This window comes from Anastrepha obliqua, chromosome 3, assembly GCF_027943255.1.
Source record: "Anastrepha obliqua isolate idAnaObli1 chromosome 3, idAnaObli1_1.0, whole genome shotgun sequence".
NCBI lineage: Eukaryota > Metazoa > Arthropoda > Insecta > Diptera > Tephritidae > Anastrepha > Anastrepha obliqua.
This window is the reverse complement of record NC_072894.1, coordinates 49423535-49442125: the sequence shown is the minus strand read 5'-3', so window position 1 is coordinate 49442125 and position 18591 is coordinate 49423535. Positions and strand designations below refer to the sequence as shown.

At 35.8% G+C, this 18591-nt stretch overlaps 3 protein-coding genes across 3 annotated transcripts; 2 read left to right on the top strand and 1 right to left on the bottom strand.

The window, feature by feature from the left end:
- Positions 1 to 3104: 3104 nt before the first annotated feature.
- Positions 3105 to 3557, top strand: LOC129242347 (larval cuticle protein 65Ag1-like). The gene is made up of 2 exons (XM_054878939.1): positions 3105 to 3223; positions 3353 to 3557. The coding sequence occupies exons 1-2, from the start codon at positions 3105 to 3107 to the stop codon at positions 3549 to 3551; spliced, it is 318 nt and encodes a 105-aa protein (XP_054734914.1). The 3' UTR covers positions 3552 to 3557.
- Positions 3558 to 9468: 5911 nt separating this feature from the next.
- Positions 9469 to 9857, top strand: LOC129241423 (larval cuticle protein 65Ag1-like). The gene has a single exon (XM_054877718.1). It carries the CDS (start codon positions 9475 to 9477, stop codon positions 9781 to 9783), a length of 309 nt encoding a protein of 102 aa, XP_054733693.1. The 5' UTR covers positions 9469 to 9474; the 3' UTR covers positions 9784 to 9857.
- A 5606-nt stretch (positions 9858 to 15463) lies between these two features.
- LOC129241849 (larval cuticle protein 65Ag1-like) lies at positions 15464 to 15929 on the bottom strand. Its single transcript, XM_054878383.1, has 2 exons — positions 15786 to 15929; positions 15464 to 15662 (listed from the first exon to the last, which is right to left on the bottom strand). The coding sequence occupies exons 1-2, from the start codon at positions 15902 to 15904 to the stop codon at positions 15464 to 15466; spliced, it is 318 nt and encodes a 105-aa protein (XP_054734358.1). The 5' UTR covers positions 15905 to 15929.
- Between the last annotated feature and the right edge of the window lie 2662 nt (positions 15930 to 18591).

Below are 18591 nucleotides of genomic sequence, written 5' to 3'. Positions count from 1 at the left end.
TTTTCAACTTTTCTGGAAGTTTAACAAGTATCGTACAGAGGACTTTCGTTTTGTTTATCCACTTTTGGCATTTCAAAAGTATCATATAAAAGTATAAAACCTTCAAGAAAATGATATAAAGTAAGCTTTGAAGTCACTTCGAAGAGAATATGAGAAAATTGGAACATGACAAAAGTTGTAACGCACAAAAAAAGGTGGGGTAAACGAGCTTACGGTAAATTCTACAGCTGAGGCAAATTCTTCAACCGGTAATTGTGCGTCAGCTAAGTGTACACTTGCATTGTTTTATGATCTTAGTCTGAGAAAATGTAATACGTTGCGTTCTGTTGTTAATGATAAACAATGATTTTTTCTCTAGCTAAGTTGCACTTTCAATGTATATAAATGAGTTACTACCTCCCCCATTTATTGCTTCCGATGTATTAGCTGAAGTACCTTTGCCACAACTTTTAAACAAAACTGCTATTGGCTGCGTATTGTGTTGGCTGCTTGCGAATGTTCAAAAAAAAAAAATAATTATTCATTGATTTTACTATAATTGATTTTATTATAATTATATATTATACTATTAGCCGTATTCTTTTGTATATGAGTTGAAAAAAAAACATTCGTTTAAATGCGGATTTACATGAAAAGCAACAACACAACTCGTGCATATTGACCCAGTGGAAATACGGGACAAACCAACTTCATAATTTTTCTTCTCAAAAATATTGGCTTTATCGTCCATCTATACTACAATCTGACTTGAAAAATAGATGCCTCGATCTTGCGAAGTCTTTAATAGGATAATGCAAAACTGGATTGAAGATGGTTGTTGAAAAGGCATCACCTTATTCACCTTATCACCTTATTTACATTGTACAGAAACTCTTCCTTTCTTGCCTTTCTGCGTAAGCATTGTCAAAGGAACCTGCTGTGATGGGATTCCTAATTCTGAGAATAGCCTGTTGCACTTTAAAAAAGCTATAAAAGCAGGAGGAATGGGCAAAAAACGTCCTTACTATCACTTATACAACATTTATACGGTTTCTACATTTCCATAGCTTCAGGATCCGTTCTACTTTATCCCTTATATGCGGCCTAATTGTGAACATAAAGGTTATTAATTTGTTAAAACTTCAACTAACTCTTCGGCGTTGAATCTGAAAAATTAAATTGAAATTCTTAGTTGATGCAAGGACACTTATAATGCGATTAGAAAATTAAAAATACTCGTATCATCCAGCAAGCATTATGGCGTACGATGCTGCGTGTCCACAGCACAGGTACGAAGGCTTTATTTTTATCGTTGGCACTGCAGAAGCTGAAGCACATTATTATTGTGGAATAAAACAAACTTCAGCAAGATGATGCTCCCCCCACGTAGCTAAATTAACCAAAAACTACCTGCTTGTTAGAAATATAAGTGTGAGAATTATGTTGATTGATGTATTATATTATGAACCATTCAAATCAAGAAAGGCGTGAAAAAATATCCTCGATACATATAGATAACTTACATAGAAACACTGAAATAGAAGATCTTATCTCACCTGTCGTGCTCTCCAGGTAGATACCTATGAAATATGACTTTTTTCAATTTCAAACGTTTAGGTATTAACAAAAAATGGTTACAAATTTAATCTGCAAAATAATAGCCATCGCTAGCTATGTATGTTTCGATCTATGGTATATGCTATGGCTGATCAGCATTTCATTTATATGAAGAAATCAAAAAATGGATCGATCTATGGGTGCCTTCAAAACTACAAGCAATATGAGGTACTTCAAAAAGTTAATATCTAATTACTTTGATAAAACCTTGCCTTACAATTTTAGGATAAAACGGTGGAGGCAAAGTTTAGCCCTAATGGTTTTCACAAATCAACAATTTTCGTAGTGCATTTTTGTTCTTTACACGATTCTTCAGCGAAACCGAACTTATTTCACTAAATTATACATCATCTACTATTCTAACAAAACGCTGCTAAAAAATATACTCGAACTTGAAAGACTCTGCCTTTATCATATAATATTCCATATTTTCATGTGTAAATCGATAAATGAAGCTAACAAAAAAGCGCAAATGGCATAAAGAAATTAGCACAGTCATCCTTTCGGCTTACTTTTATATACAGTAAGAATGAAATTTTCTGATTCATGTAGATCTGAGGAAAACAAAGTCATCTTATCTTTTTTTTTACTAATCGTAGGCGTTAGAAGTCAAATAAAAATGTTTTGGAAGGCTTAAGAAAAATATCACTGTGTATAAACCCTTTGGAAGGAATGATTAATTAATGATGCAAAACTGTTAAAATCGATCTAGCGGGATATTTTATTGCATTTCGAGATATTTTATTGCAAAGTTTGAATTCCTTGAAAACGACGGGTTCCGTACTAAAATTATTTTTACACAAATATTCGCCTCAAAAATGTTTAAATAACTACAGTCCAAAATAACAGCACCATTTTGCTATTCATCTACAAAGCCTCCGGTTTAACTTTGTACAAACATTTCCTGTCTAGCGCAAAGCTCAAACCATCAATTTGAACCATTTGCAATAATACCTACAATTTATACTTTTTCACGAAGTTGAACCAGAGATAAGAAGCAATAATAATAAAAAAATGAAATACCCGAAACTACATGTGTATGTATGTATTCTTATGAACTACAAAAATGTGCTTGTATTTGAACTAGCATAAGTTTCATGAATTCTAAGCCTTAATATCTTTATTGTTTACCAGCCCGTTTATGCCCTTCTCCTATACTTAATACTCATATTTATATCAAAATCAAAATAGTTCCTCATATTTTAAAAGCTTCAACTAAACTTCAGCGAATAATTCTATTCAACCATACTAAATACCATGAATATATTTACAAAATAAAAAAAATTACAATGGTTCTTCTAGCTGATTAACAAATAAGCACAGAACGCACAAACAAATCAAGTTTACTAATTAATGAAATTCATTTATTAGTTTAGTAGTTTTCAAGAATTCCACAAACACAATTTGACACCGAATTTAGTATAAAAGCATAAAATCGATACGTCGTTTGCAACACACAGTAGCCTGATTCCGTAGACTGCACAACCAGCAAACAAAAAATAATCAAAATGAAATTCGTTATCGTTTTCGTCGCTCTCTTCGCTTTGGCTTATGCTGCCCCAGCTGCCCCTGAAGTGGAGATCCTGGAATTGAAATCTGATGTCGAACCAGAGCAATACAGCTACTCGTAAGTTATCACCTTATCAATTTAGCCACAGTCCTGACTTAAAATGTACCTTTTTTCATCCACCAAAACGCACTAAATTTGAGAATTACTTTGCTAAAACTCCGCTAACTGTTCATTTTTATATTACAGCCTGAAGACCAGCGATGGCACAGCCAAGCAAGAAGACGGTCATTTGGTTAACCCTGGTGCTGAGGATGAACACATTGTTGCCCATGGCTCTTACTCCTTCGTCGCTGATGATGGTCAGACCTACACTGTCAACTACGTCGCTGATGAGAATGGTTTCCAACCACAAGGTGCTCATTTGCCAGTCGCCCCTGTGGCTTAAGTCGGCACTTATTATTTGAGTGTGATTGTGCGGAACTGTTATTAGGTCTAAGGTAAAAATGATGTTTAATAAAATAGATTAAAAAAGGCAATTTTGTTTTATAACTTTTAAACTCATTTTGCTTATGAAAATATAAGCCTTCCTATAAGGACACAAAACCTCTCTCAAGTTTCTAATGAGAAGGTGCTTTGTTCTGCTCTGTTACTGTTCTTTTTTCCAAAATCATGAAAATTAAAGAAAACAAAATTAACGGAAAGAAAATTCGTGGCTTAAACATTTTGAAGGCTGTGACCTCCGATCAGTTTTGTCCTTCTACAGCCTCTCTCAGGCTGCCAAGCTCACTTGTGAGCCAGAGTAACGCCTTCGCTAACCGTGACTTGCAGTGGTTGAGGGGCCGTCTAAGGTCATGAGCGCAGCTTTGTTGTCGCTACAGACACATACAGATCTGCCTATCAATCTGTTTTCCACAACAAAGTCCATCGCTTCTTGAACAGTATACACCTCCGCCTGAAACACAGATGCATGCATTCCAAGAGCAAAGTGCGGTTTTGTCCCGCTGGATTCCACGTAGATCCCAAAGACGGAGCTGTGGTCGGTCCTTAAGCCATCCGTGAAAATGCGAAAACAGTGTTTGCCGGGCTCATTTTCAGACAGCACCACACTGTATCTCTTGTCAAGGAGGGCTCTGGATGGAATGGAGTCAACCGGCATGGCGAGGATCGTTGAATCGATGTCCATGCCTACTCTGTTGTCCAATGCCGGACAGGGGCCGTACGAACTCCCATTGGGTTTCAGCCTGCAGATGGCCTTCAAGGCATCTCTTTGGATGAAAACATCACGTGGTGGTAGACTAACCGAGCATTTAATGCCGGGCCTTAAGTAGTCGGAAAAGCTCCGGTGCAACAGATGGCCACAGAAGGCTGTCAGTGGAGTTTACTATCGAGAATTACTTCAAGAAATTTAATTTCTTTGGATAGCTGTATTGTGACTCCTTTTAGCTTAGGTAGCACGAGTCCATCAAACTTCCTCCTTCTGGTGAGGAGGACAATACCAGTCTTGGTGGGGTTTGCCGATAGCCCATTCGCACAGCACCAAGTGTCAATCATATACAGAGTTTTCTGCACTTTCCCTCGGATGTTCATAAGCGACGGGCCTGTTACCAAGCAGGCAACGTCGTCCTCATATGCTTGTGCGTAGACTCCCGAATCGCTTAAGAAGGTGAGCATAGGATCGATCACCATGCACCAGAGCAATGGAGGCAGCACACCGCCTGGGAGGCAACCTCTATTAAACCCGTATGACACCAGCAGATCTTCCTTTGCTCGCACTGTAACGATTCTTTGGGCCAGCATCGAACGAATCCAATTCCCCAGCACCCGGTCTACGCCGTGCCCTAGTTGGCTTAAGTTAATTTACCACGAAGCACATCTTCACATATCAGTATATTCTGGCAGTATCTTAAATTGTTATTAATGTAGCAAAGTTTTGGAATTTAAACCATTCAAAATGAACGAATCATATAAAACTTTAAATACATTTTTTTAATTCATATGTTCTTTTATTACAATTTAGTAGCATCCTGTGAACTTCAAACGACCTAAAATTTATTTGATTATAACTCTTCATATGCGCTTATCAATTCCAATTAACCTTCCAACTTCATTTCATTGAGATCTTCAATATTAGTTGCACTTTGCGCGGACTTCATTTGCTGGTGAAATAAAATTCATTCGTAATTCAAATGAGTGTGAAATTTTATGTTTAAACGAATTTCTGAATCTCGAACACGTGACTTTATCTCTCCCAGCTCCCAGCTGTTGGCCCAATAAGCCCATAAATTAAGAGTCTACTTCCGCTAGTCGTATATCTTTTTTTTGGATTGACCGTCAGCCGAACCGTCATATGTAAGCAGTAATGTTTTCAAAACGTCCACATAAAACTTAAACACATTGTGTCATCGTTCTGGAAGTTAATATGTTAAGCTTAAATTACGATAATGGGCGCAGAAGTAGATAAACTAAAATTTTAAATCTATTAGCTTACACAATTTTGCAATGAAATGCTTGAGCACTAGCGCATGGTATAAATAATCGAATCAGAAGCGTGTAAAACATATATGGTGTAGCCCTCATATGATAGATCTGCCACTAAGGCATCTAATGAGGTTAATCCAAAATAGGATCATCCAAATAGTTCTCGAGTAATTTCGGGGCTAATGCACTAACTATTGCACATCAACCGTTTGACCCGTTTTGATACTCCTCTTTTGTGGATGATAATTGTTTTTTATTAAAATTATAGCTTATTGTCTAACATAAACCATATTAATCGAAATTTCAAATATAAAAAAATTCTTCTATCAACTTCAAGTTAAAATTTAATAAGCTTTAAACTGCGCTCCAAAACTTGTTCTAGAACTTTTAATTACCAGAGAATTCGGCTGAAAAGTTCGTGGATGAAAACTTTCTGAGAAGAAGAATTAAATACAGCCTAATGATTGGTATTTTTCCCATGGCAGCCAGAGGTTTATCATTGCAAGCCGAGTGGCAACCGCTTTAGAACACCTTCTTCCATAATTTAATGTTTCTGGTTTTCAGTACCCCAACACGTGACCAACCGAGAACCACTCAGCAACAGAGGCCTTTATTATTTAATGAGGCTCATTACAAAGAAACACGTAAAGCACGGCCCTCGCACCTAGTTCCTGCTTTCCTAGTTCCTAAAAAAAAATTCCATTCCTTAACCACAAAAATATTGTCCTTCCAATCCTTACTCCCGCACAAACGTCAGCGCATTACTTGAATTTTGGCTGCTAAAACAAAGAAAAAAACACAGTTGCACATTTAATCAGAGGCGCCAGCAAGAGGAAGAGAGCGAAAATAGCGCAGGCACACCAAAATTTAGCGAAGTCCTCAACCATCTGTTGTGTGATCCTTCTGACACAAAAATGTGAAACACAGATGGCGCTCTGAACAATTAGAATTAGTTGTTCCTAAGCAACGACAGGTGGGCATTTCCACTATTTAGGACTGGTAGTAGCAGACTAATCCTACCTATGCTGCCAAAAAGCAAAATAGATTAACGCAACAAACGCAAAACTGAGTTTTGTCGAGGCCCTGTGCTCCCGAGGGGAGTCTTAACAAAAATATGCTTAGCCTCAACTGGACCTTCCGAATATTGTATACGTTTACGTTTATTGAAACCAGAATTGACATCCGACATGAATAGATATAAACCTGTGAAGAGGGCGTGCTTTTTTTTGAAATGAGAATTAAAATCTTCATTCAGTTCGGCTGCTTCACACCACAGTACCTATCACGGTTCGTTCGCGATTTGGTAAATTGTTATAATGTGCATATTATACGGTCTGCGTCTGTTCACATTCAGTCTTGTAAAAGGATATTAGCTTTACTCAAGGGCAATACCGTTCAATTTCGATAACGCTCACACGCTCGCTTAGCATTCCTGTTAATGGGCAGTCTCTCCCATCTTATCCTGAATTTTCTGATCATGTTGTCGTCTAGTGCGTTGTAGTAATATAATATTCGTATTGGCTTTGGTATTTCGTTGAAAATAGAGACCGAGAATAGAAAAACGTATAGTACGAGGGTAGAGAGACCCCGTTTTTCGCTATATCATCGACTATCTCGTTTCCTTCAATGCTCTTATGGACTGAAACCAAATAGAAATGTAGCTTACAATTTGCAAACAACCTTTCTACTACATACCTCCCTGCTTTTGAAGAACATTCTTCTATTATTTCTTTATGCTAGGCGGTTAACTTTGGAGTTGGTCCAGGTAGTATCACAAGATACGTCTGTTGCTTTCCAACTGCGTATGATGTGGATAGGTCCTAATGTATACTTAAACCTGTCTACCGGAACTGTCTAATAATTTAGTTGTGGCGGCTGCTTGAAATAGTTGCCTTTGAGCATGTCCCTAGTTTCGTAATTTCGTTTTTCTTCTTTACGCAAAAATCTATCACCGTAACCAAGCATAAGCTTGAAAAACTATACGAGATTCTTCGCAATCGACTGGATCTATCCAACTCTAGTTTAGCTATTTTGATGAGTTCGTAGGGATTTGATCTCCCCACACAGTCGTCAATACGTAAGAAAATCCACGGTAAACACTGAGTTAGCCTACCCGAACTTTAACAAGCTACAGGCTACGTGTATTGAACAGCAACGCTACGTGTATTGAAAATACTTCTCCAACTATTCGCATTTTGTTTTTCTCCTTGTTCACTCCTCTCGGGAGCATAGGGCCTCGACAAGACTCTTCCGTCGTACACGAATCTGTGCTGTTGTTTTTGCACCGTCCCATGAGATGTCGGCATCTTCTAGTTCGCGCAGCATCGACCTTCTCCAAGTGTTTTTTGGTCGACCGCGACTTCTGCTCCCATGCGGGTTCCAGTCCAGTGCCGTTCTCGTGATGCTATCTGGTGGTTTTCGCAGTGTGTGACCTATCCATCGCCACTTTCTGTGTTTGATTTGTTGATGAAGGATTGCAGCCTCTGTGTAATGGTGTTAGAGACCAGCCATGTTTCGCTTTCATACATCCATCGTAGAGGCACTATTTACAATGGAGCCGAATATTCGTAGTTCAGTGCGTCTGGATATTTGCGAACTCCCCCATACCGTATTCATTCGCCCGAATACCGCCTCTCGTGGCCTTGGTCTTGGCCAACTATTCGAATACTTATCATCAAATCAATGTTCCAAGCGATTACAGATATTCACGTATGAAACTACTATAAATCATTGTCCTTTATCGAGTGCTAATACGCACACCATACTTGGCAGGTTTCAATGACATGAGTAGTTTATTGTCAAATTGCTGCAAAAATATTCATAGCTTTTTTAACTCATCATCTTTTCTAAACAACAATCGACCATCAGCTACTCACTAGGCCGAACATGATCTACTGTTCGGTAAAATAAACTTCCAAAACTTCAAAATTAATAGGCAGATGCAGATGTTTCTTATTGAACACTCTACCTGCATACTTAGATACCACATATCAACTTATATTTATTTGAGTTTAAGTTGTTTGTTTTTTAACAAGTCAAGATTGCGCGTGCGCGCAGCTTGTTTTCCAACACCTTAAAATACTACAACCTGCATAGCCTTGCTACAACGTAAAGGCGTGAATTATGATTTCATAAAATATATAATAAATAACATTGGCACTGCAATCTGCACATGGCAACACAAATCTTAGCGTCGGAGAAGAAATTAAAAATATAAACAATATCAGCTTAATTTGGATTCAAGACAAAATCTAATGCAAAAAAATCCATTGAAAACGAGACAAGTAACAACCAAAAACAAAAAAAAAATAGTTATGATGAAGAAGATTTAAACTTGTTTACAACACACAAACATGTACCGCACAACAGTTCAAAAGGCGCATTTACGGCAAAAACACAAAAAGTCAAAAATTCAAAAACTCAAAAAGCCAAAGAAAATCTGCGTAGACATAGAAGAAATAAATATACAAATTTAACACACATTTTGTTTATGCTTATCCAAGTCGAGGAAATGAATAAGCTTACTGTTTTTGGTTGCACTGATCCAATGTATCGCCTCTCTTCAACGGTCCACAGATAATGACACTATGAAGCAATTAGTCAATACCCACAACTATTACATACTTATGTACGTACAACAGAGACGCATTCATCAAAAGTAAGTAAAACAGCAAAAACAAACAATCTGGCTTTACTCTGAACGAACTGTAATTGAAAACCCACGGTTAGACTTGCTTTAGAAGATGAACTTGAAAATCTATCGAAAATTTAGTAATAGTATAAAAAGCATGCGATAGAATATGAATTTGTCATTCAATCAAACACAGTAAACAGTGAACCACAGCTCAGCTGCCAGCGCCAGTAATCCATTACAATCAAAACTTATCAACATGAAATTCGTTATTGTTTTTGTTGCTCTCTTCGCCGTGGCTTTGGCTGCTCCTCCAGCACAGCAAGTGGAAATCGTGCGCCAGGACTCCGATGTCCAACCCGAGGGATACCGTTTCGGTTACGCAACTAGCGATGGTTCGCAGCACGATGAAGAAGGCCAGCTCAAGAATGTCGGCAGCGAAGATGAGGCCATCGTCGTAAAGGGTTCATACAGCTTTGTTGCCGATGATGGTGTGACATACACAGTCAACTACATTGCCGATGAAAATGGATTCCAGCCCCAAGGCGCTCATTTGCCCGTAGCTTAAATTATAAAATTTATTTAGTTAGCACAGCAATAAGGATGCCCGTATACAGAGTGTTTTTGATTGTGTATTATTTTTACAAGTGTTATTGAACGAAAAAAATAAGCGCTTTAATATATTTTTTTACCAAAAAGACAAACGAAGTTGTGTATTGAATATTTTAGAAAACGAAAAGTAACAAATTGTACCAAGGCGTATTCATTAAAGGTGGTGGCACTAGACCAACAACAAAGTTTTGTACATTTGATTGTCAAAGTAAAGTATTGGCAAAGTAGAAAACAAAGAATGACTTCGCCTTGTTTTTTCTGGGCTGACAGCCACATGAACACTACGAAAGAAAAAACATAAGTCAGCTGATTTACCGATACCATCTTTAATTGGAATTGTACATATAAAAACAATTGCCTTGAAGTAGCTTTGAAGGCTCTGATTTTAAAAGCATCTGCACATTTAGTACGGTAATCGAGTTTTGTTTTTCGAAACGGTTTGCTGATGATTGCTTTGTATCTTTTGTGGTGATTGGTGTGTGACTACCATTTAGTTTAAAACCTCGGGCACAAAACATTAACAGGGTAGAAAATATTTTTTCTTCTGTCGCACTTCGGCATTCAATGGGCATTCAAAGGGAATGTCTTCGTGTGTATTTCTGCTATGGAAAAGGTTCTCATAAAAACCAATTGCCACTCGGAATCGGCTTAAAATTGTAGATCTCTTTATTTGTGGGACCACATCAAGACGCATATCACAAATAGAAAGAGGAGCTCGGCCAAACACTAAAAAAGGGTATAAGCGCCAATTATTTAATTATATAAATTGTATATATATACTAGCGTACCCTCGCCCGCTTCGCTAGACGATAAATTCAATGAATTGCTGAAAGAGAATAAAATTAATACGAAACAAAGCAAATTCTTTGATACAATTTCATTCGAACTTTATTGTAACACTTTTTGGTAGACAACGTTTTTGGTGTTTTCATCTTTCGCGTGAATAATGACGATGGTTTGCCAACTCGTGAGCAAGCTACATACAATTGTCCATGAGAAAAAATTGGGTATTCTAAATTAATACCGCACATTTGTAGAGACTGTCCTTGCGCCTTATTAATTCTCATAGCGAAGGCAAGGCGAATAGGGAACTGCAAACGTTTGAAATCGAATGGTAAATCCGCCGGAATCAGTGGAATTCAGGGTATCAAAATGTCTTCTCCTTTGTACTTCCCTTTCAAAATTGTTGCTTCGATAACGTTACCCATTAGCTTCTTCACAGCGAGTCTGGTACCGTTGCAAAGTCGGGGCACATTACTATTGCGCAGCATAATCATCGGTGCTCCAATTTTTAATCGTAAATTATGAGGTGGTAAGCCTGGCAAATCGAGTGAGTTTAAGAATTCAGTTGGATAATTTACGACCTCATCTTGATCAGTAATAGTGTCCATTGACTTAAACGCAACTATGTCACCAGGTATTTGATCTAAAATAGCTGAATTTATATCATTGACGTCCTTATTTTTCCCAGCTAAAATTGCTCTTTCGCTGAGTCAATCATGGTTTTTGTAATGTTGAACTATGTTTGGAAATACACTCTGTATCAATGCCTCTTTAGACTGTGCAAAAGTGCAGAAATTGTTAGGCAATGTTATCATTCCTGTTGCTTTTGAAAAAAGGTTTATTTTTTTTGGTTAAAAAGTGTTTTTTGAAGTTTTGAAAAACACTTCGCTCTAACAAATTTCTTCTCAGTTAATTGCTGAAAATTAAAAATTTTGAAAAAACTATTTTTTTTTTTAATTTAACGTTTTTGAGAAAATTTTGTTCTTGAAAAAATTTCATACTTTTGTAAAAATTTAAATTGATTTGTTAAAAAAGATTTTTTTCCGCTTTGAAAAACACCCCCTCGAAAAAATGTATTCTCTATTAATAGTGGAATATGAAATGCTTTGAAAACACCATTTTTTTTTAATTTTGTTTGGTTTTCAGAAAATTTTGTTTTGAAAAAATTTCATACCCTTGAAAAAGTTTTATTTTATTTTATTTGTTTAAAATTTTTGAAATTTTTTTTTTGTAATTTTAGAAAAACACCTCTTCGAAGAAATTTCTTTTATCTTTTTGAGGAAAATTTGGTTTTGAAAAAATTTCATGCTTTCGAAAAATATTCTAAACAAACAACGTAATAAATTTAGAATTTTGTGTTCACGAAAAAACAGTATTGTTTTTATTGTATTAACTGAAAACCCAAATGGTGCAAAAAATCAAAACAAAACTAAATTATTTTTTTGTGTTCATTTGGTCCATATGATATGGTAAATAATATGCAGGGTCTGATACACGCAAATTTCCATTGACCATTATAGTGACAAAATTATCGATCACCAATTCCAACAGGATTTCAAAATCAGAGTTGGAATGAGTTGTTGTGTGGTGTACTTCTGAAAAAATGAGAAATAAACAAAATAAATCTAAAAATTCGAATTCTAACTTTATCTTGTGTATGTTCTTATTACCTTTGAATTTTTCCAATGAAGCTCCATTCATTTTAAATTTTCCAAGATTTTTTTTTTATCATTTCGCGTTTCTTTCCTTTTTCATTCGATTCCAACATTGGTTCATAGCCGAAAACATCGTTTGCAAACGCATTCATTTCCATATAGAATTGGTCAAAGAAAGCATTGCTCAATTGAACTGAAACATTATTTTCATAAATACTTAGGACCTTAACTAATGCACCTTGGTACATACCTGACGCAGATATTCATCGCGACCTTGACATCGATACTATTGATGAAACAATACAAAGCGCTAGCAGAAGACACATAAATAGACTATTAACGCAGACAAATCCTATGATGAGAAGACTACCAAATAAAGAAAAATCTACCCAAAGTCGGCTTAACCGTCAAACACCAACAGATCTTGCAAAATCCTTGTAATCAATTGTCAACTAATCGTATATGTCATTGTTTGTTAACCACTTGTTTTTAAATAATATGTATATATTTCTTCTAAATGAGCTTGGGGGCATTGGCCCTTCAATATCACTCTCATTCCATCTTTTTGTAAATCAAATTACTTATTGTCTAACGACAGGTGTAATATTTTATGGAAGAAATAAAAAAAAAAAAATTTCATTCGAATCATTTGAAATTTCTGTATACAATAACGAAAAATTCAAAAAAAGTTGTACACATAAAATGAATGTCGATTCGAAATAATCTAAGAATCGAGCAAGTTTTGTTTTGTACAATATTTTGATTTTTTCTTTTTTTTATATGAAGAAAATATTTAAAAGAAATTTTTTTTTGCTAAAAACCTTCCCCTAGTGGATCCCTATAATATGAAAAAAGAACGAATAAAATCGGCCTCGTATCGGCCCAAAAAATGCGTACAAACGAACATCATTTCATTTTTATATATGTAGATATACAATAATATAATATAATATAATATAATATAATATAATATAATATAATATATATATATAATATAATATATATATTAGGGAAAAAGAAATCCATTATTTTTGTGTAAAAATTGTATGCAAATGGGTAAAACAGTTTTATGTCGATCTTCAATGCTACGACTATTAACATGCCGATTAACTCCGATAATTTTTTTTCTGATTTTATTGATATTTTCGAAATTATCGACATTTTCAACAACCATACAAATGCCTGAACGGAATCGACGGAATCAAAATTGTACGTAATTAGCTGTTACAGTATCGGTACCATACCATGGGTGAAGCCAAGTCCTTCTCCACCTGATCTGTCCAACGCAAATGAGCCCTTCATCTTCCTCTGCTCCCAACAGCTGGTACCGCTATGAATACTTTCAGGCCCGCAGCCACTTCTACATTTGTTTCTAAACACCCGCGCGCTTACGCGCAAAGGTATTAAAATTTTTTTCGCATAACGGTTGTATGTAACAATGCAAAGGAATTGATGTAGGTAAAGGCACATTCGAGTATGTTACGGTGATATATGCTGACCACACAGGTCACTCAATATTACACATATGAACTTTTATCTTGGGGGTATTTCAATAGTAAAGTATGTGAAACCAACCCAGCGACCAAATCAACACTAAAAGAAAATAACGTTCGCCTTCAAAATCTAGAGGAAATAATGTCAAAAAACATTGCATTTGCTTATTTGTAATAGTTAGCAATTCATTTTAATTTAGCCACCTCGACAGGCAATGGCAAACCTCTGAGTGTATTTCTCGGCAAAACACTAATAAAGAGTGTAAGGATAATTATATATACGAGGTGTGTTCGAAAAATAAGGAGACGATTTCAAATTTCGCTGGCTACGTACATTCGACTTTCGTTTATTATTATTTTTATGCAGATACACTCATCTCGAAGATATCTTCACGGTTTCAGCAATACGTGCATGTTTAGTTTGTCTGTGAGAGGCATAAATAAGCCAAGTGTTTTGCGTGTTCGGCGATTTTCTGCTGTTGAAAAAGTGGTTCAAAGAATTGCATCAAACCCTGTGTAAAAAATGAAATTAAATGCACAAACACACTAAATATGCTCGTATTCCTAAAACCGTAAGCATATCTTCAAGCCGAGTGCACCAACATAAAAACACGAAAATCGAATGTATGTAGCTCGCGAAATTTGAAACCTTCGCCTTATATTTTGAACACACTTCGTATAAGTAGATATGTAAATATTTATATATCACTCCTACTTACCCTACCGGCCAGTACACATTTTTGCTCGAGGTGTTGCACGTACCTGCAGCCAGGCATGTACGGAGTATAAATCGAGTCCTCTCATCATTTTGAACATTCTGACCATATATATGGTATGTTTATATCTATTCCAATTCATACAACCGTTATGTGAACAAAATTAAAATACTCTTTCCTACACTACTAAGCGCGTGTGTAAAAATAATTTATATGAATTTGAGAAAACAGCAACAGACTTCATGGCGCTGCAAGTATGCATGTAGAGCGCTAGTATGCCAACTGCGCTGAAGTGAAGATTTCTGTTTTATGGGGCTTTGTGGTGGCCTTGAAAATAGCAACTATATTTTATATCGCTTAGATATGCTGTTGTTGTTTTATTTAAGTAGATCAGTTATTAAGAGTTTGACTTCTAATTGTTGTTTGTTCTTATTATGATATGATTCGAATAAAAAATCTAAGTCATGGTTAAAAAAAATATAGTTGAATGAATGTTGATACTGCTGACTTCAACTTACAAAGCCAGTAGGTCAATTTCATTTTCATTAAATATGTTAAAATGTCCGCCGCATTAACTGAATGGGTTAATGCGTGCCTACCAGTCGAATCTCCGTGCATGAAACCCCAAAATGATAGAAAAAGCTTTTTCTAACGACGGTCGCCCCCCGAAAGCCAATGGCGAACCTCCGAGTGCATTCTGCCATGAAAAAGCTGCCGTTCGAAGTCGGCATAAAACTTTAGGTCCCTCCATTTGTGAAACAACATCAGGACGCCCGCCACAACTAGGAGGAGGATCTCTGCCAAACACCCAAATGGGGCGTAAGCGCCAAGTATGTATGTATGTATGTAACTATATTAAAATTTTCACAGTAGTATGGTATCAACACTCAAATTACTTTTTCTCATAGAAAGTCAATTTTTCTTTATAAAAGAATTTTTTATTTCATTTTATACCAAAACAACTAACAGATTTTTTAACAAACGTCGACTTAGGCCACAGGGGCGACTGGCAAATGAGCACCTTGTGGTTGGAAACCGTTCTCATCAGCGATGTAGTTTACAGTGTAGGTCTGACCATCATCAGCAACGAAGGAGTAAGAGCCACGGGCAACAATGTGTTCATCCTCAGCACCAGCGTTAACCAAATGACCATCTTCTGACTTTACTGTGCCATCGCTGGTCTTCAGGCTGTAATATGAAACCCATATATACACATAATGAATATTTAAATAAAAATCTTTTTTTCATATCCTGCCTGGCATTCGTCTCTTTTCATATTTAATTAATCGATTGCTTTTGTTTTTTACTTACGCGAAACTGTATTGCTCTGGTTCAACATCAGATTTCAATTCTAGGATCTCCACTGCAGGGGCAGGTGGGGCAGCAAAAGCCAAAGCGAAGAGAGCAACAAAAACGATAACGAATTTCATTTTGATATGTTTTGTGGTTTGTTTGCCGGTTGTGCAGTTTACGAGATCAGACTACTAACTGTTGATGTTAACATATTGGCAACTAGCTTTTATACGAAAGTTTTGTCAAATCAAACTATAAACCAAAACTCATGCTATTCATTATTCTTAAAGACACATGCAATCGGATTTGGCTTTTTGATGTTGGTCATTTATGCTTTGAAACAAGTTTTACTCGAATAAGGTAAAAATTTACGTCAACAACGAAACCTTTTTTGTTGCAAATATTTATGCAAATGTTTTATGCAAATATTTTTGTCCAAAATTAGCAAAGCCTACCAAATTTTTAGTTTCGTCTAATATTCAAATGAAAGAAAGAAGAAAAAACCAATTCTAATAGTTATCCGAAAGATACAAGAGAGTGTAATAAATTTTAGTATTTGTCCTATTTGATGAGTTCTTTTTCCTCATCTGGTAAAATATGTTTAACCAGGTGTTGGTGCCGTGAAGAAATCATAGGTTTGCCGATTCATGGCAGTCATTTTTTGTGTACGTCCCCAATTTTCCCCTGCAATCGATTTGCATGTCATGATACTTGAGTGAGCTTTTTCCGCAATCTTTTCTATGTGAGCCTTCCATAGTAATTTTTGGTCAAGTACTATTCCCAAGAATTTTACTTCCCTTTGGATTTTTTACCTAAATACTAAATTGGTTTAAGATGCTTGAGCTTGTATTTCCTTGTTAGTGTTACAGTGGTGATTTTTGCACAGACCACTTTCTAGTCCGTTTTAACCTTAATTAAAGTCTGTTGCATAAAGTATCTTCGAATTTCCCTCTTCATATTATGATTACGTCGTCAGCATAACCTTAAAATGATAAGACGTTGTTGTCTAATTCCATCAAGAATTCATATATTACTAAGCTTCGCCTTATGGTGATAGTACACCACTTTTCGGGTACCGTCTGGATGTATTTGCCGTTTTGCCAGCCGAGCTGATTGTAATCTCCACTTAGTCTTGTCATAAGTTCTATTACAAGTTAAGTCCGTTATACTTATATCCAATTCTGACCACAAACTGTAGTCCAATGCATTCAGATTTGGACTTCCAGACTGCCAATCTTCTGCTGCTACGAACCCAGGAATATCTTTTTTAGCCAGCTGGGTGGTTTTTGCCTTGGTGGCTGGAGCGGAATGATGCTGCATGATCCAACGTTCTCCATTGAATAAAGTACTGCTCAACTACTTCGCCACGCCTTCTAAGACATCCTTCTGGTACACTTTTGTCCCGGTCTTAACCACTTTTTTGCAGAAACGAAGAGAGGTAACGCCTTTACAATACACTCCCCACTAAACCATTACGGAGATGGATGGTGAACCCTGGAACAACATTTTTTGCGTTTTTAGAAGTTTTAGCATATATTTTGTCATTTTAGTTATTGAAAACTTCTCCAACAGTGAACATTCTTTTTCTATCTGTCACTTCAGACGTTTAAGAGAGTGATTAATCGTGCCGTAAACAAACATACTCTAAATATTAAGTTTTTTCAGCAATTCGTAAATCTCACTTGCACTTTTACCAGACTTATGATATGCAATAACTGCAATGCGATTTCCCTTAGCTCCACACTCCATTTTTAATAAGCGAAATTTGTCACAGAATTTATCCTTAGAATAAGTTTATCTAACCACTTAAACATAAAACACTTCCACATACGAAACTAAAAACGCCCAGAACGCCTGAACGTGACCTAGTTTTAAAATTATAAAGCAAACAATTTAGACAATCAAAGGCACATAATGTGAAAAAAAGGTTTCACTCTCATCGGACTTATATTTTTTCATCTTTGAATTACTTATCTGAAAATTTTCCTCTACACTTTTTTATTTTGGTTGTAGTTGTTTTTATATAGAAATTTATAGTATAACTTAAAATTGGCAATACGCAGATTTTTCCGTAATAAAACTGCTTGCCCACAAATGTTCGTTGCAGATTGCAAGCATTGCGAAGAAATGCCACAGCTGTAAATCATCGCATGGAGTTCTTACTTCTAATGCTTCTAACAACACCTCAAAGGTCTGGAGTTCTAATTATACTTATTTCACTAAGTTTTAAGCTAACTATCAATTTGATATAACGGTAATTAATTATTATATATATACAAATGTCCATACATCAGCGCACAAAAATACAAACCGTTCTCATATAAAAAAAATCTATTTTGTGAGAATGTGCTGTTTGTAGAAATAAATCAAAATATTTTTATTAACGAAGGTAGTAGTATTGAATAGATAGAAAAGAAAAACATCCTCTTAGAATTCGATAAAATTTGTTTTATAAAAATATGCAACCAATGCACCAATGCAGCCAACAGTTAAAAGGTAAGGAATAGCTAAAAAAATGTGGTTTTGTGATATGTGTGTATATTTTTTAATTAAAAATTGCAGTCAGAGTTAACACCTTGTAAAATTTCTTAATGTCAGACTTTCCGAGAGTGGAAATTACTAAATTCGACCGTATTTAAGCTAATATTTGTTTTTCTTTTTTTGTTATTAATGTGATTCGTTGTGATGGTAAATGTGCAAAATCAGCTGCTAACATTTGCACCTTTTAATGATATGCAACTTTTTAGGAACAATGTCGTCTACCAAACTTAAACTTATTTGTATATGGCACGATGAGGAAATTCCTTCAAAAAAATTATTAGCA

What these genes read in the sequence shown, in the direction of transcription:
- LOC129242347 (XM_054878939.1), top strand. Translation starts at nt 3,105, where the DNA reads ATGAAATTCGTTATCGTTTTCGTCGCTCTCTTCGCTTTGGCTTATGCT. An exon ending in CCAGAGCAATACAGCTACTC is followed by an intron (nt 3,224 to 3,352) that starts GTAAGTTATCAC and finishes TTTATATTACAG; the next exon opens with CCTGAAGACCAGCGATGGCA.
- LOC129241423 (XM_054877718.1), top strand. Translation starts at nt 9,475, where the DNA reads ATGAAATTCGTTATTGTTTTTGTTGCTCTCTTCGCCGTGGCTTTGGCT.
- LOC129241849 (XM_054878383.1), bottom strand. Translation starts at nt 15,904, where the DNA reads ATGAAATTCGTTATCGTTTTTGTTGCTCTCTTCGCTTTGGCTTTTGCT. An exon ending in CCAGAGCAATACAGTTTCGC is followed by an intron (nt 15,663 to 15,785) that starts GTAAGTAAAAAA and finishes TTCATATTACAG; the next exon opens with CCTGAAGACCAGCGATGGCA.